At 36.0% G+C, this 21,170-nt stretch overlaps 2 protein-coding genes and 1 long non-coding RNA gene across 4 annotated transcripts; all 3 read left to right on the top strand.

Annotated features, from left to right (window-relative positions):
• The first annotated feature begins 9,066 nt into the window (after window positions 1-9,066).
• Window positions 9,067-9,435, top strand: LOC136068661 (uncharacterized). The gene is made up of 2 exons (XR_010629994.1): window positions 9,067-9,195; window positions 9,282-9,435. It is a non-coding gene; the product is annotated as an uncharacterized LOC136068661 (long non-coding RNA).
• A 1,505-nt stretch (window positions 9,436-10,940) lies between these two features.
• On the top strand, window positions 10,941-11,684 carry LOC112013827 (uncharacterized). Its single transcript, XM_024046206.1, has 2 exons — window positions 10,941-11,262; window positions 11,380-11,684. The coding sequence occupies exons 1-2, from the start codon at window positions 10,941-10,943 to the stop codon at window positions 11,682-11,684; spliced, it is 627 nt and encodes a 208-aa protein (XP_023901974.1).
• Window positions 11,685-14,738: 3,054 nt separating this feature from the next.
• On the top strand, window positions 14,739-18,510 carry LOC112008371 (uncharacterized). Of its 2 annotated transcripts, none has more exons than XM_024040703.2 (6): window positions 14,739-14,962; window positions 15,889-16,006; window positions 16,382-16,558; window positions 16,667-16,765; window positions 16,843-17,088; window positions 17,736-18,510. In XM_024040703.2, exons 2-6 carry the CDS (start codon window positions 15,941-15,943, stop codon window positions 18,033-18,035), a joined length of 888 nt encoding a protein of 295 aa, XP_023896471.1. In that variant the 5' UTR covers window positions 14,739-14,962; window positions 15,889-15,940; the 3' UTR covers window positions 18,036-18,510. The 2 variants fall into 2 exon arrangements, with proteins under 2 accessions (XP_023896471.1, XP_023896470.1); XM_024040702.2 differs by having other exon boundaries at window positions 14,739-14,988.
• Window positions 18,511-21,170: the final 2,660 nt, after the last annotated feature.

Here is a 21,170-nt window from a genome sequence, read left to right as displayed (position 1 = left end):
TCCATTGCTGCTCATTATGATTATGAGATTTGGCAAATGGATGTCAAGACTGCATTTCTTAATGGCAATCTTGAAGAAGAAATCTATATGATGCAACCGGAAGGTTTCATAGCAAAGAACCAAGAGCATATGGTATGCAAGTTAAAAAGGTCCATTTATGGACTTAAACAAGCATCTAGGTCATGGAACATCAGATTTGATCAAGCAATTAAGTCATTTGGTTTTGAACAAAATCTTGATGAACCATGTGTGTACAAAAGACATCGAGATAAAGTAGTAATGTTCCTAGTGCTTTATGTTGATGACATTCTACTCATTGGAAATGATGTAGGGGTAATGTCATCGGTAAAGGTGTGGTTGTCAAACCAATTTGATATGAAGGACTTGGGTGAGGCTAACTTTATTCTAGGGATCAAGCTTTGGCGAGATCGCAAGAATAGGATGTTAGGCTTATCACAGGCTGGATATATAGATAAGGTTCTAGAACGGTTTAGCATGCAAAACTCCAAGAAGGGATTACTTCCTTTCAGACATGGAGTTCCTCTGTCTGATGACCAAAGGCCTAAAACTCAAGAGGAAAAAGATATGATGAGACAAGTTCCTTATGCTTCTGCAGTAGGAAGTCTTATGTATGCCATGCTTTGTACTAGACCAGATATTTGTTATTCAGTTGGCATGGTCAGCCGATATCAATCAAATCCAGGACCAAAACATTGGCAAGCTGTAAAGCATATTCTCAAGTATCTACGGAGAACGAGAGATTATATGCTTGTTTATCGGTGTGAGGATTTGATACCCATTGGCTATACAGATTCAGATTTTCAGTCGGATCTAGATTTCAGAAAGTCCACATCAGGATGTGTATTCACCTTGGGAGGTGGAGCCATAACATGGAGGAGTGTCAAACAATCTTGTATTGCGGACTCCACCATGGAAGCAGAATATGTTGCTGCTTGTGAAGCAGCAAAAGAAGCTGTATGGCTCAAGAAATTCCTTTCTGACCTTGGTGTAATGAGAATGGAACAAGTTCCCATCACATTGTTTTGCGACAATAGTGGTGCAGTTGCACAATCAAAAGATCCAAGGAATCACAAGAAAGGAAAGCACATTGAGAGAAAGTACCACATCATTAGAGATATTATTGCTCGTGGAGATGTGATGGTAGCAAAGATTGAAAGTGCAAATAATCTAGCAGATCCCTTTACCAAAGCCTTGCCTCAAAGGACCTTCGAGTCGCATTTGGAGGGAATGGGAGTTAGATTAGTGCACAATAGTCTTTAGGGCAAGTGGGAGATATGTTGGGATTAGTGCCCTTAAATCCTATTGTATGATGCTATGTATGATATTATGTATGACATAATGTATGACATGATGTATAACTTAATATTGTAATTAATAAAGTTGTTTTATTATTATCTAAAATAATGGTAACATGAATATTCGGACATTATCATTTAGTCCATGAGATGCATAGTATGTGATTTATGTGATTTAGTCACAGAAGATATAAGTCACAAGTTCTTTGTAAACTCAGAATTTTAGTTCATAGTCGGTGATGAAATTGGGCATTTCATCTGCGAAGACTATAACATATCAACTATGATGATTTGTCTTGATCATGGAAGTGGAGACTTCTATTTGATGTGTTAATATGTTTTAAGAGTTAAGACATATTGAACTGGACCACTGTGAGATTTATTATTCTCCTAACAACTGTCAATTGAATAATAAATCTTACGACTTATATTTGCATGCCCAATTAGATAATCAGTTATATATAAAGGGAGAGACATACAGAATTTTTATTAGAGAAAAAGTGAGACACCATTGTGAAGTGGTGTGTATGTGCGAGTGAAACCACTCAATTATTCTCCCTTGGAAATTGATTGAGAGACCACACTTCTTGGGCGTAAAGTGGAATTGGAGTGAAGATTGAAAGTGTTCCCAAGTACTTATAATCCTTTGTTTTGAATTTTACCGCACCAAGGTACGCTAATTCTGAAATTTACATAATGCAAGTTATCAATCATGAATGAAATAGATCTTTGTTTATTGCTTCCGCTACGTGTTTTGTATGAGATACAAAACCAGATTTAACCAACAAAATCTTAGGATCGTAGGATCCAAATCGGAATTTTGATAACCATACATGTAACACAGTTATAGAAAGACATTTTTTCTTTTCTTTTTTCTTTTTCTTTTTTGGTTGTAAATATGAGTGAACAATATAAAGAATGAGGAACAACATTTCTAACTAAGAGACATCAGACTAATGGTGTATCTCTCAATTAGTGAGTTGCAAAAACAATAAATAAGTCAAACAAATATGAAATCATGGATATAAAAATGGCTGCTTGATATGGTTGTAATTCTTAAGTAAAACTCCATTAATGAGCAAAAATTCATGGTGAAGAATTGGAGTTTCAATTAATGGGAAAATAGATTACAAATATTATTTTCTATTAAAATATCCCAATTGTAAAAAATATACAGTTGAATTTTTCATATATAAATGTAAGATAAATTATATATAATTATCTTTATAATTTAGTTTGTGTTTTAAACTTTATTAAGGACAAAACTTACTTGTAATTCTTTTTAAGTGTTGTGGTGGGCATAGATTGATAACTTACGAATCAGGTGGATATTAACGTGTTACTTTTTGCTTACACAATTCATTTTTAGAGGTGGGATGCAAGGTCAACCTTTAAATACCCAATTATATGATAGATAATGATAATCAGATATGTTTCAAGTGTGAAGCAAGTGTATTCAATGAGAAAAAGCTCTGAAACGGCTAAGTGTTCGTCCTCGAGTTTGGTCTGAGGAAGAGGTTACAATTAGATAATCTCTATCTTTCTCTTATGTTTTTCTCTCACCCAAAACGGCAAAACCAACCTCCATTGATCCAGGTGCTTCTTGGCTTTATATGGTTAGCCAAAATGCATATGGACTTTACATTTGGAGGGGGTTAGGAATTAGGATTAGACTTTCCTGATACCTATCCCATCAAAGCCTTGCTAGAAGGCTTTACACTAAAGTGTGAGCTATGTGGGTACTGTTCATGGTCATTTCTCCATTAATGCGGCTAGCTAAGTGGTTGCAGTGCATCTAATGCATAAGGGATGGCTACTTTGTCCTTCATTTTTCTTCTTTTTCTTGTTCAACGCCAAGTTATCCTTTTCCACCCTTAGGTTGTGCCGTGCTCCCTTTAACCCTGATTCTCGACTTTTCGAGGTTAGGTAGGCATTGTCGGTGCCCTCACCAATTATGGTTGCTCAACCTCTCCATGAGTTAGGTGTGTACTTTCTGAGGACATTCCAGTAATATTTCCCAAGGTTTACTTCCTCTGAAATACCCTCACCTATCTCATAAGCTGTTTTTGGATCTTCATCCCCCATAAGTGTTGTATTTTAGATTCTCCATATAATTATTATCAGAAAAATAAAATCCATCCAATTAAATTCAACTATATTTATATTAACCAATGCAATAAAAAAAAAAATTTAAGTCAAATTCAATCATTTTTTTTTTTTGTTTATTACCCGCAATATGTGCAAAATACAAGCTGCCCAAATACTCTAAAAATGTGATTGTCGAAATCACATTTTGGGTGTATTTTGGAAAAACTTCTATATGTTTCAGGTGTATGTTTCATCACCCTCATGTGAAGGTGAAAAAACATACACCCGAAACACAATATGCTCGTATTTTTGCAGTGTGTGTAACACACTGTCTGCTAAATTTACCCAATTGTTTTTTTTTTTTTTTTTGATAGGTTACTCAATTGTTTATACTTTATATAGTCAATGGCATCACCAAGCCGTGAATACCAGGTCATCGTTAATTTGTGTTAATTGTGAACTACCTAGCTATTCAGCAAAAAAAACAAAAAAATTGTGAACTACCTAGCTAAAATGCACACGTGTTATTCCCGTTGTCATAAGTCATAACAGATTCTTCGTTCCCACCTGCCTGGCGTTTTCTTTATACTATATTCTAGTGTCTCCTTCTTTCTCAAAGCATGTTACTGCGCTCTTCCATCGTAGCCACCAAAAGTTTTTGAACCCTTTCCATTTATAATATTATTTTTAGTGCTCAGTGCCTATTGAATAATACAAAGCAGTGTTGGAAAAAACTCAACACTACTGTCTTTTCTAGAATGGTATAATGAATCACTTGCAACGAGAAAGAACAAAACAGAAAATAGTTAGCAAAGCCGGTGTGATTTGACTAAAAGCAAGTTGGTAGTGGCATGCCATGATGATATTCTAGACTTTCTTCTGGAGCATTAATCCGAAGATGCCAACAAATATATATATATATTTTACCTCTTCAAATATTATTTTATCAATTTTATTATATTATTTTAAAATTTATTTAATATTTCAGATTTTATTTTTACATACAACTCATTAAAATAATATAAATCATCTCATCAAATAATAATATAAATATAAAGTGAGTGAGACAAAGTAAGAGGACGAGAGAGAAAAATTGAATAAAATATATTATTTTAGTTTACAAACTCATGAATAGTAAGTTTTAAATATAAGAACTTACTATTCACATGTTGTAAAAAAATTTAAGTATACATACCTGGATGGAGCTCTTTTTAGACGGTTAGTGGCTATTTTAGCAACTTGGGGAGTTTTACAACCCTCAATGCTAATGCTCTAATATTTTAGACTTTTTTTATTTTATACTTTCTTTTGTTATCGGTGTCCTTAAAAATTTATTAATTGATTATTTTTTAAAAAATTTAATATAATTTTTATGGGAAATATAAATAGTTATTAAAAAAATAAGTTGTTTTTTTTTCTTTTCCTATAAAAAAAATTCTAAAAAAAATTGTTAAATCAATGCTCTTAGGGCATTTGTTAACTTTTCCTATTAACTAATTATACATTTTCTTTGGTTAGTTTCAATAGAAGGGTTGACTATACTAAAAACCACAATTGGCTCTATCATATAAGCAAGAGAGGCGGTTGTTTGAGGCCCCTAAGTAAAAAAGGCTTTTTCATTTTAAGCAATAGAGCTATTTTTTTCATTGTAATAGTATTTGTAAGGACCAGATTTGGCTTCCTAACCCAAAAGGTGGATGGACTTAGGCCCAAAAAACCCAAAATAATGAATTTGTAGAAAGTTGGTTAGAAAACTGGGGTTTAGTGAATCAGACAACAAGTAAAGTAGGTCTTGGTGACAAGAGAATGAAGATAGACAAGTTTAAACTAGAGAAAGTCATCATTGGCACAGTCCGAGGAGGTCAGTTCTTATATATTGATTCTCAAATTTGATTACAAGTTCAGTTCTTAATTGTTACCGTATTTTTCTCTCTATCTCCCCTCCTCTCTTCCTCAAGGGTTTCTTACATTATACATCTCCCTTCGAATGATCTTGGCCCTCCATTTGTTGATCATCCAGGTCACTACTTGAGTGCTTATCCCATCAGACACCCTCTCTGGTCCTCTGTGAGTTGGAGTAGCCAAGGCAACACTGTTCAAGGGTCTTCAACACATAAATGCAGCTAGAAAGTTAGATACAGAGCATTCAATGCAATGGCAGCAGCTTTCTCTTAGATATTTCCTAGCTCTCATTCTTCTTGTACGTTCATAATGCATGTCTTTATTGATAGAACCTCTTGGAACGTCACCTTGAATGACAGGAGACACGTCTTGATCTTTGTTAGCCGAGAGGATATTACTCCTCAGACAACCTCTCCCAGCCTCTATAATCATAGTTTGCTCTTGAAGTTTGAAGTATTTTGTCTTCCTTGCTATTGATTTATTCTCGGACCATTATGCCTTCTCGGACAAGACCCAAAGCCCAATATATATTTGGGCCTGCATCCCCATAACAGCCCCTCAAAACTCCAATTTTCCCTTCCTATTCGAGGAGAAAAATGGGGTTTTGATGTATGAAAAATAAATCCCACATGTTCCTTTCATCTCCACACGTGAGAATATCATTTTACGTGTCCCATAATTGTTCCTGACGCTTTAGAGCTCGCGATGTCTCATTAAATCCCCATAGACGGCGCTAATTGTAAGGACTAGATTTGGCTCCCTAGCCCAAATGGTGGACGGACTTAGGCCCAAAACAATAAATTTGTGGAGAGTGGGTTGGAAAACTGGGATTTAGTGAATCAGACAACAAGTAAAGTAGGTCTTGGTGACAAGATAATGAAGATAGACAAGTTTAAACTAGAGAAAGTCGTCCTCGACATAGTCCGAGGTGGTCAATTCTTATATATTGATTCTCAAATTTGATTATAAGTTCAGTTCTTAATTGCTACAATGTTTTTTTTTCTATCTCCCCCCCCCCCTCTCTTCCTCAGGGGTTGCTTACATTATATATCTCCCTTCGAATGATCTTGACCCTCCATTTATTAATCATCCAGGCCACTACTTGAGTGCTTGTCCCATCGGACACCCTCTTTGGCTCTCTGTGAGTTGGGGTAGCCAAGACAGCACTATTCATAAGTATTCTCCACATAAATATAGCCAGAAAGTTAACTGTAGAGCATTCAATGCAATGGCAGCAGCTTTCCCTTAGATATTTCCTAGCTCTCATTCTTCCTGTAAGTTCATAATGCATGTCTTTATTAATAGAACCTCTTAAAATGTCACCCTGAATGACAGGAGCCACATCTTGATCTTTGTTACGTTTAGCCGAGAGGATATTACTCCTTGGACAACCTCTCCCAGTCTCTACAGTCATAGTTTGCTTGTGAAGTTTGAAGTATTACGTCTTTCTTACTATTGATCTATTCTCGGATTATTATGCCTTCTCGGACAAAACCCAAGGCTTAATATATATTTGGGCCTGCGTCCCCACTGTATTAATTAAGCCCAAGCATTAGCCAATAAATAAAATAATATTTTTTAGTCAAAAGAGAAATTCTACGTTCACAATATTTTTCATAATAGTTTCACAATAAATCTTAAGTGATAGGTTATTACTAGCTATTATTGGTGGTTAAAAATGTAATTTTAATGGTGAGTTCAAATTAAAACTAGTAACAAGTTAATACTTAGGATTTGTTGTAAAAATATTGTGAATATACACTTCTAAAAAAAATAGTAATACACAAAAAATTTCACATTTTTCATAACAGTTGAGTTGACAAACTTTTACTAGTTCTTATCTAAGTTCACAACTAACATCGCTTTTTTACTTATCGCTACTGATTTGCCACATTAATAGGTGTGAAAAGTTTTATCAAATTTTTTTTTGTGTTTATAGGTTTTCTCAAAAAACAATTTTACATGGTTCATGTTAATTAATAATTTTGCATCTAAACACAAGAGAATAGAGTTTAAGTAATTTAAATTTTTTAAAAAAAAATCATATTTAATATATAAAAGGCCTCAATTCATTTTTCGCCTTAGACCCCCAAATGCATCAAGCTATCTTTGCTAAAAACTAGTTTACTGGTGTTTTGATTTAATGATAAAAATAATTATTATAGAATGGACATCATAAATTTTAAATCCAGTTGTATTATTTATCAAAGAAGAAGAAGAAGGAGAGGATAGATTGTCTACTATTTTGTGGATGTAAAGTTAAAATTATACTATTATTTTTCAACCTTATGAATGATATATTTAATGCAAGAGTCTTATGGTTCAATAGTATTGTACAGTCTCTTTTATAAGAAGAATCTAGATTCAAATCTCTCTACCTCCTCACTTGTTGTAAGCCAAGGTAAAACTTTCAACTTGAATTTTTATTAAAGACAAGTAGTATGAGAGATATTTTTGTATTTAATTTAGTAATATTCAATATTGGAATTCAAATAAATTTTAGTTAGATTCAAGTAAAGCTTTCATCAAAATTGTTCTCTTCGATTTGCTTTAAACAGATTTAGTCAATTCCTCAGTTCTATCCGACTTATTTTATGTTAGTTTTTGCTTTCATATTTACTTTGATTTCTCTTTCTCTGTCACTAAAAATTTAAAAGTATTATTGATTGAGGTATTACCGAACTTATTAAATTTCACTCGAAATTTAATTCATTTATTGTGTTAGAATTAGAAATTATTTGTATTCAAACAATTTATTTTAATTGGATTATGAATTTGGATTTTTCTTTTGTGGTGGGCATTTTTTGCAACGATAGGCTGGACTGTCTCCTGCCACGTTACGACCCAATAGATTTGGAATAGGAAAGTTGGGACTGGCTTGACTGCAACACACCCCAAGCTAGCTTGTGCACAAGCTAGAACCCCTTTGCTGGGACCTTGGACACGTGCCCACGGTAGAGGATACTGTTACAAAAAAGTTATGGCAGACAAGTGTTATATGACAAAAATAAGAAGAATATGCTTACTGTTAGCCAAAAAATAAAGACTAAATCATTTTCTTAGTAAAGGAGGAAATAATATAGTGATATAAATGCAGCAGAAATGAGTTAATAACAACAATAAAAAGAAAAAGAAATAATATTAATACTTGATCAATAAAAGTAAGAAAGATTAGTTTGTTGTGCTTGATTTCTTAACGGGGTCAAGTTCAGAAAGGGAACCACTCTTCAATGTGGACAATCTCACAGGGACGTCATGTCACAGAAATTTCCCACTTTGAGAGAATGGGCCTAGATGCAGGGGCGGAGCCACATAGTGGCTTGGGGGGGCCGTGGCCCCTGCAAAAAAAAAAAAAATTCCAATTAGCCTATGAAGAAAAAATAAATAGGCCCCCCAACATTAGACAACCGCCCCCCCCCCCCAACCCATTTCTCACCTATTCTCTCAGCCCACTATTCTCCCAGCCCACTCCCAGCCCAAGAACACGCTGACCTGAAAAAATTAAAAAAAAAAAAACTGTAAAGAGCCAAGCCCAGTACCCACGGCAAGCCAAGCCCACGATTCTCAACCAAAAAAAAAAAAAAATGATAAAGAAAATTAGAAATCAAACCCATATACAGGCAAAACCAAAACATTGAAAACAAACTCCAGCAAACCAAAAAATAAAGCAAAACCAAAACAAACTCCAGCAAACCAGAGGTGTTTATCAAAAAAAAAAAAAAAAAAAAACCCAATACAGAGCAAACCAAACCCACGGTCACGTCGCCATCGTCATCGCCGCAGCTCACTCCTCGTCATCGTCGCTCACCCCTCATCGCAGATCGTAGATCGGAGCTCTGCCTCTGCTCCAGTGCTCTATGCTCGGTGCTCCCTCTGGCCCTCCCTCAAGGTATTTTTCTCTTTTTCTCTGACTCTCTCTCAGTCTCTCTCTCTTTATCTCACTGAAATGAGAAAAATGAACTGAAATTTTCGCAGATCGCAGATCGCAGATCTCCGATCGCTCTGCCTCTGCTCCGGCCTTCGATCGCTCTGCCTCTGCTCCGGAGTCCTGCCCTCCCTCAAGGTTTCTCTCTCAGTCTTTCTCTCAGTCTCTCTCTCTTTATCTCACTCTAAAATGAAAAAAATGAAATGAACGTCCATCTCTTTATTCTTTAATAGCCTATCTCAATCTCTCTCTCTTTTGAACTGTGGGTCTCTCATCTCTGATTGGCTGGCCATTTTACTTTTTTCCTGTTTTTGTCTTTTTAAATTTGGCTTTATCTTATTTCTTATCCGTTGGTGTTGTGTGGGTCAGTGTGTTTGTCTTGGTGTTGGTGAGATATTGATTGTCATTTAGTACAATGTGTGTTGTGATTTGTGATTGGTATTGTGAAATTTTCTGATTGCAGCTAGCTATTGTGATTGGGGCACATGTTGTGCTTGTTTGTTGGACCGTGGGGTGGGGAGGGAGTAGATGTAGATGGGCTCGTGGGGCCGGGTAAATAATAATTAAAGCAATGTAATGTGCAGCACATTACACTGCTTTAATTATTGTGCTACACATAGAATGTATAATGTTCGGCTCTTTTAGTATAATATGTACAAGGGGCTAAACAATATAACAAATTAAAGTAGTATAATTAATGACAAATAAATTAAAGTAATATAGTTTATTGTTACGCTAAATAAAAATAATTAAAGCTATATAATTAAATTAACCAATACATTATAATAGACAAATTAATTAAATTATTTTTGTTTTTATTTGAGGGATTATTATTAATTAAAGTTGTATTAAAAATGGGTTAATTGTTTAAATTATAGTGAAAATTTTGTTTTTTTGTTGAGCATGAATAACATTCATATAACTAAGTAAAAATTTATAATTAAAATTTTATTTTTTAAAATTCTTTTAAGGTTAATTTTTGAGTTATATTCTTAAAGTTAAAAGAATTATGAGCAAATGAAAAACAATTGATGCATTCTTTAAGAAAAAAGATGTTAGCAATTCAGAAATTAGGACACCTGTGGCTGTAGAAAAAAATGTTAATACTTCAATGCCTGATGAACATCCCTCCAAATGTCCACAACTTCAATTTGAAGAGATAGATCGTGATCCAGGATCACGTAAACAAATATGTGAATTCCCTATCAACAAACAAGATGAAATTCGAAAAGCTTATCTCAAAAAAGGTCCATATCAACCTAAAAATATAGACTATCCATACAACGATGATACTCGTCATCGTCGATTTCAACCTTCATGGCTCGAATCGGCCCCCCAATGTAAAAATTCCTGGCTACGCCCCTGACCACGGACACACTACAGAGGACTATAGAAATTTGTGGGATCATCTGGACCAACTGGTCTGAGAAGGAAAATTAAGAACCCCGAAGGGATGCTTCTTCAAGACCTCCTTTAGGAACGATAAATGTCATCTTTACTGCTCTAGGAAAGATCAGTTCTTATCCCTCTAGAATGATGTCTGTGGCTCGGCTATGCACCGAGGACATTAATCCAAAACCGAAGAAGGCGAGAATGGATATCAAACCGACACTAAGTTTTTAAAACGAGGATAGGACTAGAAACATACAGCCCATGATGATGCTTTGATGGTTACACTCAGGATTGGGGGGTATGACGCGAAGCGGGTGATGGTGGACCAGGGTAGTAGTGCTGAGATTATGTACCCCGACTTGTACAAGGGGCTGAATTTGAGACCCAAAGACTTAACAGCCGATGATTCTCCTTTGGTGAGTTTTGATGGGAAGGTTGTCATTCTAAAGGGTCAGATTACACTACTTGTACAGGCTGGTTCAGAAGTGGTAGAAGTGGACTTCATCGTGGTGGATGCTTGTTCCCTCTACACAACCATTGTGGTCAGGCCCTGGCTTCATGCCTTAGGAGCCGTCTCTTCTACTCTGCACCAAAAGGTGAAATATCCGTCGGGGGGCCAGATTAAGGAGATTGTTGGAAGTCAATCCACGACTAGACAGTGCATGGTGGCTGCCATATTATATCAGCTTACAGCTGAGTCCTCAACCTCTGCTGAGAAAGGTTTATAGCAGTTAAAGTTTCCAATGTTACCTATAGATGGGCCAACTGAGGATGCAAAATGTGAAGACTTAGAGAAATTTGCTATAGGTGATATTCTAGAGAAGTTTTTCCAAGTCGGAGCTCAGCTACCGCCTCAGGAGAATGAGGAGTTAGTAGAGTTTCTCAAGAGGAACATTAATGTGTTCGCTTGGAATGCCTATGAGGCTCCGGGGATGGATTCGAGTTTCATCTACCATTATTTGAACGTCAATCCATCCGTCAACCCCAGAAAGCAACCACCTCGGCGCTCATCCAAGGATCATTCTGATGTTGTTAGAGACGAGATGATAAAACTTAAGTAAGCAAGGGCTATCAAGGAGGTATTCTACCCTAAGTGGTTGGCCAATATTGTGGTGGTGAAGAAGAAGAATGGGAAGTGATGAGTGTGTGTGGACTTCACAGATCTAAATAAGACTTGCCTAAAGGATCTCTTCCCTATGCTTAGGATAGGCCAGCTAGTGGATGCAACTATAGGCCATCCTTGGATGAGCTTCTTGGATGCCTTTCAAGGATACCACTAGCCCTGGGTAATCAAGAAAAGACAACTTTCGTCACTCTCACTAGAAACTACCACTACAAAGTGATGCCCTTTAGTTTAAAAAATGCGGGGTCTACCTATCAAAGGATGGTGACTAAGATGTTTAAATCATAGTTAGGCAAAAGTATTGAGGTCTATACAAACGATATGGTGGTGAAGAGTAAGGTGGCATCCGAGCATGTAGGAGACCTCGGGAACATTTTTGAAATTTTAAGGAGACATAAACTGCGACTTAATGCTTCTAAGTGTTCTTTTGGTGTCGGATCAAGGAAGTTCTTAGACTACATGGTCACACACTGCACACTGCAGAATTGAAGTCAACCCTAACTAGATTAAGGCCGTTAACAATCTGCAACCACCTCGAAATCCCAAAAAGGTCCAAAAGCTAATAGGGATAACCGCTGCTCTAAACCTATTCATCTCTTAGTCAGCAGACAGGTGTAGGCCTTTCTTTTAGTTGTTGAACAAATGGAAGGGATTTGAATGGACCGAGGAGTGTGTCCTGGCTTTCTAGCAATTGAAAGAGTATCTTTCTCAGCCACCCATTATGTTGAGGCCCAAGGTGGATGAAGTTTTGTTTGCCTACATTACAGTGGCCTCTCATGCGGTAAGCTTGGTGATGATACGGGTTGATAGCAGTGTACAGAGGCCAGTTTATTATGTGAGCAAGTCACTACATAAGGCCAAAGTCTGTTACTCACCACTAGAAAAGGTCATTCTGGCGGTGGCACATGCTACACGTAAACTCCCCCATTACTTTCAGGCACACATAGTTGTTGTCCTAACTCAGTTTCTACTTAGAGCTCTACTCCGAAGTGCGGATTACATAGGGAGGATTGCTAAATGGGGCACAATCCTAGGAGCTTTTGACATAAAATACATGCCTCGTACCTCTATCAAGGGTCAAGTCCTCACAGATCTGGTAGCCGAGTTTGTTGAATCCCCATTGGAAGTAGAAGCAGAGAAGCGAGGCATGGATGGAAAATCAGTTGGCATGATCTCCCTACAAGATACTTTATCCTAGAGAATATACGTTGATGGTGCAACAAATTAGAGGGGATTTGGAGTCGGACTAGTTCTGGAATCCCCCAAGAAGATTGCTATTGAGAAATCATTGAAACTGGACTTCCCAGCCACAAACAATGAGGCTGAATATGAGGCTCTATTGATGGGAATGGCCATGATGCAAAAAATGGGTGGAAATGCAATAGAGATATTCTCGGATTCAAGATTGGTTGTAGGCCAAATGAAGGGAGACTTAGAAGCTAAGGACGTGAGAATGCAAGAATATTTAAGTCAGGTTAAGCACTTGCAGTCAAGGTTTGAATGTTTTAGTTTGATACATATCCATAGAAGTGGAAATACACATGCAGATTCCCTAGCTACTCTTACAACCTCCTCGGCACAAGATTTGCCTCGGGTCATACTTATTGAGGACTTGTACAAGCCTGCTGTGGTGAGAAAAGTATGGTCCAGATCCATCAAATCAAGGTAGGGCTGAGCTGGATGGATCCTATAGTGTTATTTCTTAAGGAAGACATCTTGCCCGAGAAGAAGTCAGAAGCGGAAAAAGTGCGAAGAAAGGCTCCTCAATTTTGGCTATCCGAGGACCAAAAGTTATACAAGCACTCCTTTTCAGGGCCATACTTGCTGTGTGTACATCCTGAAGCATCATAGCTAATTCTTGAAGAGCTACATGAGGGAATTTGTGGAAGCCATTGTTAGGTTCTAAGGTCTTAGGATTTTATGTATTTAGAACTCTAATTTGTAATGTTGGCAAACCATGATCAAAACATTGTATTTAGTCTTATTTAGACTTGCTCAAAGATGGTTTAATATTGTAAAGTTGGAATCGAGTGGCTGCAGAAGTACTTGGGACTTTCGGCCTGGCTCGATCGATCGAAAATCGCACAGGTTGAATTTTCTGCAGAATTTCCAACTCAGCCCTACTTCATTAAACGTTTAGGGTTTTATGTTTTTACCCTAGGTATATAAACAAAACCCTAGTCACGTTTTTGAAGGTTGTCCATATTGTATTGTTGCTCATACATTGCGGTTTTGTGTGAATCTCTTGTGAGATCTTTGAGGAGCTTTCCTTTACACAAAACTTAGGGTTTTCATGGTATTTTTTTTTTTTTTTTTTTTTTTTTTTTGGGTATGAGATGACCTTATCATTTACTTTTGGAAATCAATGTGAATATAAAAAATAATTAAAAGTACATGCATGCCATTTCCCTAAAAGTAAAAAATAGAATTGGTCGGGCCAGTCTCGTTTAAACTCCAATATTACTGGAATTAGTCTGGCTGGCTTTCCTGTCATTTCAGACAGCAAAACCAAAACCAATCCCATTGAGATTCTCTAAACCACACGTGTGACTCAAAGTTGGTACAGCACGTGCAGTAAAAAGTGAATGGAAAAGTAAAATCTCTCTTTCTCTAGCAAAATAGATCTGATTCAATCATTCAGACCTATCTACTTTACTTTATGAGTAATGCTAAAGAAAACATTAAACACGGCATAATTTTATGCTATAATTCATTATATGGTGAATTATAATTGGTAAAAATATATTTTTACATAAATTATTATAATATTTTTATCAATTACAACTCATCACATAGTAAATTATATACGGAATTGTACCAAATTTAGTCCATCTCACGTCACGTTACTCTTGCTTTATATTACAGTTCCCTCGTTCCACTGGAGGAGGGTCGGTTTTGTCGTGCCTGTCACTAGCCAAAAAAAGCAGAACAGTAGGTGGCTTTAACATTTCACTTGTCAGCGCATCGTACGGATACCATACTAATGCTCTATTGCTGTGGCTAGTTTGCCACTACTAGGACTGGTTTAGAACCCAATAAATATCAGGGTCTGCCACAAAAAGACAACAGAAACTCCAACCCACCCTCTTTTCATTTCACACAGTTTTCCTTCTCTCACTGCTACCTGGTCCACTCTAATCATAGAATACATGTTATTTCCGTGAAGAAGACTCACAAGTCTAGATAACCCATCTCTCTCTTGTGGTGGAGTAGGAGGTGCGTCTAGTTTCTTCAGCTTTTGTGTGAGTTCATATGCATTTTTCTCTCTTTGAAATGTGCATGTTTTATGTCCAAATATATTATTTTTTGTGATCAAATTACTGTCTTTTGAATTAGCGGATGGGTCTTTTTTTTTTTTTTTTGGGTTATTAATAAATTAATTTGGTACGAAAAGCTCAAGTGATTGCTCTTGGAAATACTTTGAGATCTTGATGTTGATGTTGTTGTTTTTTTTTTTTTTTCCCATTTATTATTATTATTGTTGTTGTTGTTGTTAGTTTGTTACTTGTTTGGAGATAAAAAAAGAAAAAGAAAGCTCAAGAAATTTTTATTAATCTTGAAATATGAAATACCTCCCACCTAAAATTAAGGGAAATAAATGGAGTTTGTGAGAAAGGAGTAGAGGAATGAAAACTTAGTTCTTCAGGTTTGAGTTTAGAGCTGTATAATTGGAATTAAAACATCTTAAGGTGATTGATTTTATTTGTATGGTTTCAATTTGAGAATATTAACACAAGTCCAATTGCAATTTTAATTTTTCTGGGGGGAGGGGATATATGCCTATATGACTCATGCTTCATCTGTTGATGTAAAATAAACTTGGACAGTATATTAATAATATTCATAACAATTTATTGTCATTATTGTTGTTTTAGTAATTCTTATATATATAATCACTTGGGTCAATGGGGGTTGGTACTTAAGATGAACACAGAATTTGGTCTAGATATCTGATAATATACAATGGATTTCTAATGTTGTATTTAAAAAAGAAAAAGAAGAGGTCGTTTTTATCTATCACGGATACATGCCTTTCTCACCCTGTTTGCCAGATTGTTGAGTGGCCATTTTCCTGTAAAAGCTGGTACAGAATACACACACATACATATTTGAATGTTCTTATGTGATGTTTGATGTTGTAGGTTAAACTTGGTTGCCAAATTGTGGTATTAGACTACTGGAGAGGCAGTGACCATGTTTAGCCGTTGGACTAATTCTCATCATGATCAGGAGAATGATCCACATCAGGCTGAGTTAAAGGTAATGATAAATTGGAAGTTGCAGAGATTGTGAAGACAATAATTCATTTGACCATGTTAAGCTCCTTTCATTTTTTAAAGTACAATGGCTCTGCACCTGCTAGCCATCATGTCCATTGGTAGAAAATCTATCAAATAGCCTAACTCAACTGATCTAATCCCAGACACTTGGGTTAGGCACTAGACGGGTTCTTCTTCATGATTGAACTTTATCTATGGCATAGCTCTTTTTGGTGTCCAGTTGATATATAGAAACAGTTTTTGTGATAAAGGATCTCCTCTGTCATAATTGATTTTTACTTTTACAGTTCCACAGAAATAAGATTTTTCAGTTCAGCTTCGAAAATAGTAGATGTCATTATTAATTTGCATGCAGGTCAATGAACTTAAGGATGCAATTGGACCTCAATCTGGTCGCAATTTACAGTTTTGTACCAATGCATGCTTTAGGAGATATTTGGAAGCTAGGAACTGGAATGTAGAGAAATCAAAAAAAATGTTGGAAGAAACACTCAAATGGAGATCAACCTTTAAACCTGAGGAAATTCGATGGGTATGTTGGGTTTGATTTTCACATGTTCAGTAGTGCTTACAAAAGCCAGAAATTAATTCTGATAATAGTTCAATTGAAAATCACTATATATAATGATTTTGTTGCCAGAATGAAGTTGCAATTGAAGGTGAGACTGGAAAAATATACAGAGCAAATTTTCATGACCGAAATGGGAGGAGTGTTCTTATACTAAGGCCTGGAATGCAGGTAGTATTTATTTAGCTAGCACAGATATAGCTTGTGTTTACTAGTTTTTGAAATTAATGTCTCTCCAAATGCTGCAGAACACTACATCTCTGGATAATCAGATGCGACATCTAGTGTATCTCTTAGAGAACGCTATCCTTAACCTTCCAGAGGGTCAAGAACAAATGTCATGGTTGATTGACTTCACTGGGTGGTCAATAACCAACAATGTGCCCATCAAATCTGCTCGAGAGACTATCAATATTTTGCAGAACCACTACCCTGAGAGGCTCGCCATAGCATTTCTCTACAATCCCCCACGGATTTTTGAAGCATTCTGGAAGGTTTGAGTTTAACCCTCCCTGATTGCACTCTGCTTCATCAATAAATAGCATAATGATCACTAGAATTGAAATTACTCAAATGAACGAGTAGTAACTAAAGAATAAAACAAATATGGACCATTTTTCATGTGCTCTCTGTCCAGAAGAGGCTCATAGTTGATGTTAGCAGAAATAAGTTGAATATAGCAAAATAGTTGACTAAAGTACTTGCACCACAGCTAGAAACCCGTTTATACTCCCTCCTGCACAAGATTATTTGAACCAAGAGTCCTCTTTTTTAGAATGTTGATTTGTGGGTTTGGTGTCCTCACCACTAATATACGCTTGAAGATAAGAGCAACATATGATTGTTGCTTGTTGGATAGATGGATGCCCTGTTTAGACCAAGTAGCTTAAAATATTGTAATCCTATGAATTGATGCTTCTATGCACTAGCAGCTCCTACGATGTGTGACTAACATTGCATGGTGCTTTCCACAACCTTAGGTAAACTTGCTGAAATAATCTTGATGAATCACCCAGAAAAATGAGAGAATTTAACCAAGATTTCTCTATATTCCAATCACCTTCTCCCTTTTTCTTTTTGTTTGTTCCTTTATGTACAATTCTTCTTTTAGGATATATAATGTGTTCTACTTCCAATACAGATTGTTAAGTATTTCTTGGATGCAAAGACATTCCAGAAAGTGAAGTTTGTTTACCCTAAAAATAAAGATAGCGTGGAGCTCATGAGGACATACTTCGATGAGCAAAATCTTCCCAAAGAGTTTGGAGGAAAAGCCTTATTGAATTACGACTACGAGGAGTTCTCAAAAATGATGACTCAAGATGATGTCAAATCCGCTGCCCTGTGGGGATTGGACATCAAGCTTCAACAAGCTGGCAATGGATATTCAGGAGCTGAGGTGGCTCCGGAGCCAGTGTGTCTTGCACCAGCAGCTAGCTGAGCCAACTATGCTAATGCCCATTGTATTATGGTAATAAAGTCATAGAATTCTCACCGTGCCTGAAATGCTTGTTGGACTGACTAAAAGAGATGGATCTGAATTTAACTAAGAGTAGCCTTAAGTGTTGTTCCGACTTAGGATAAACAAATTCAATGTCTACTCCCTACTATCTAACAGGGGAATTTATCTATTTTTAGTATACCTCACTTCGTTGCCAACATCATCCTCCAATCTCACCTTGAAATAAAGATGTGAAGTGAAATAGGCATATGATGGCATGGGTCCCCTACTAGCTTCCTTGAAGTAAAAATATGAAGAATTCGGGCATATGATGGGTTTATCTCTTTCTCTTGCGTTTGCCATTGTGATAAATCATTTTTCATAAATGATCCTGCATAATATCTGACACTGCTGTTTATTTTTATGATTATTATTATTATTATTATATATTTATATGAGAGAAACTGTTTTTTTATTTTATTTTTTTATTTTAATCAATGCATAACATATGGCATTTCTTATCCTATAATTTCCACAATTTCTGCATTTAGGTGAGTTGAACCCCGAACTTCCTTGATAGCACATTTTATTATTTCACCACACCTGGTTCTCGGGACTCGGTTTTCCCTATAATGCCATATCATATGATGCTCTCTTTCTCTCTCATCCTTGTGGATAAGCATAGTTTACAATGACAAATTGGAATATACCAGACATATTGTTGAGTAGATGTAACTTGGGTAAAGGGTGATTTTATGTGATGGACCAACATAAATCTGTCATATAAGCACCACTATATGGAAGCATAAATGGCGAGACTGCACCAAAGTAGGACGTTCTATCTCTTTCTCTTGCATTTGCCATTGTGATAAATCATTTTTCATGAATGATCCTGCATAATATCTGACACCGCTGTTTATTATTATGATGATAATGATTATTATTATTATATATTTTTATGAGAGAAACTGTTTTTTTTTTTTTTTTTTTAATCAATGCATAATATATGACATTTCTTATCCTATAATTTCCACAAATTCTGCATTTAGGTGAGTTGAACCCCGAACTTCCTTGATAGCACATTTTATTATTTCACTACACCTTGTTCTCGGGACTCGGTTCTCCCTATATTGCCATATCATATGATGCTCTCTCTCTTTCTCCCTTGTGGATAAGCATAGTTTACAATGACAAATTGGAATATACCAGACATGTTGTTGAGTAGATGTAACTTGGGTAAAGGGTGATTTTACGTGATGGACCAACATAAATCGGTCATATAAGCACCACTAGATGGAAGAATAAATGGTGAAACTGCACCAAGGTAGGGCATTCTACACTGACAGCTACTTTTCACCAGTCATGATAAATTAGAGGGTTCGTGATCCATTAAAACCAGGCTTTAGGCATAGATGATTTTTCCACTTGGATTGAAGAGTCCTTGTTTTCTAGAACAAGCTCTTCTCTTGGATGTAGTTTTTATTTCTCCATCTGAATAAAATTCTTAGTCTTCCTATAAAAAAACAGGGCAACTTAGGTGAAGGGATGAAGATGGTGCATAAACACAGCAAGTATAGGAACTATTTCCTATACATCACTAGATACAAGCATACGCATTTAAATTGTTGAGTCGTCGACAATAGTTTTTATACAACCTTTTGTCTGGGTTGCTGGACTAAAGTCCCATGATGAAAGAGAATCTAGTAAATCTAGAGGTAGAGCAATCTTAGAACCATGAACGAAAGTGGCAATTATCCACTCTTTTGAACTTCACGAGTTTTTTTTTTTTTAAATCATTAGTGTTATCATCATGCCATATTACTAATATAGTACGCAATATTAATTACAAGCACTCCATAAAAGGATTCAACATTCATTACAAGCACTTCATAACAAAATTCAAAGTACACATAATCATCTGAATAGAACATTACACTTTCTTGCAGCTTTCAAAGAAAAGAATGTAAAAGATTAAAGATTGATCAAAAGCTAAAAGCATCCTAACTATGGAGAAGGAAAATGTATGATTACAAAAAAATGCCAAAATGCAGGAGAACTTAGGGGCTACATCTCAAAACTTAGATCAAGATGTCGATACTAATGAAGAAAATACAAGACATTAATGATTAAAAAGCTTTAAAATTCTGCAGCTAGTAAAAGGCAAAGAAGGCCATATGCCAAAAAAGGCAAAGAAAAGATCTCTTGAATAGTGGAACCGAATTTGAGTGTTTCAAAACTTATACAGAAAACAAAGATACTGAAGCTCGACTCAATACAAATGTGTACCCCTCATCCCTAAATATGCAATTGTGCATGCCTACTCATTCACATAGATTAAAAATTCTCTAAAAGAATGCAATTTTTATTTGTGAAAGTACACATGATCAATACATAACAGCAACTCAACAAAACTTATAAGATTGATTTATTTGATGTTGGGGGAAAATTTGCTTTCATCTATTACAGGAGTATAGCAACCACTAAAATAGTTTTCTCATGGCTATATCAACAGTAGAATGCAATCAGTGCATGTTATAATGACACCATCTTAAATTAAGGACAGGAATTAACTTAACTTAAAACAAAGAAATCATAAGTAGAACCATCCAAAGGCATCTAGGAAAGGAACAATGAAGACAACTGATCCTCATCCTCAATCTGGTTGGGGATGGTGAAACTGTGCACCATACACCATCTTTTGCCTCTGTATTAACTGAAAAGTTGCATTAGTCCACTCTCCAGCCCCAGTTTTCAAGAGGCAACCTTTTGAGGAAAAATATATTCCGTAGATAATGTCCTAAGGCTGCTTGGAGACAATCTACATAGAACCAAGAGTCCCTTCAAAAAACCTAATAAGGCCAATAATGACCCATTAATCTTTGCCCCCTAACTAAGCCAATATGGCATATGAATCTGATAACCCATTGGTCTTAATTGAAGCTAAAAGAAAAGGGGAAAAGTACCCAACCTCTCACCCCCCGCTGTTGTTTCTCCCTAAGACATGGAACCCACTAAAGTTTTAAATGTAACACTTCACCCCGTGGTATTATTATATATGTAAACCAATAAATATCCATCAAGATAAATGATAAATTGTTAAGGTAATGACACATGTCGATATTCAGAGTTACATTT

This window comes from Quercus suber, unplaced genomic scaffold, assembly GCF_002906115.3.
Source record: "Quercus suber isolate HL8 unplaced genomic scaffold, Cork oak 2.0 scaffold_128, whole genome shotgun sequence".
In the NCBI taxonomy this organism is placed as follows: domain Eukaryota; kingdom Viridiplantae; phylum Streptophyta; class Magnoliopsida; order Fagales; family Fagaceae; genus Quercus; species Quercus suber.
This window is presented reverse-complemented; position numbering and strand designations above follow the sequence as displayed.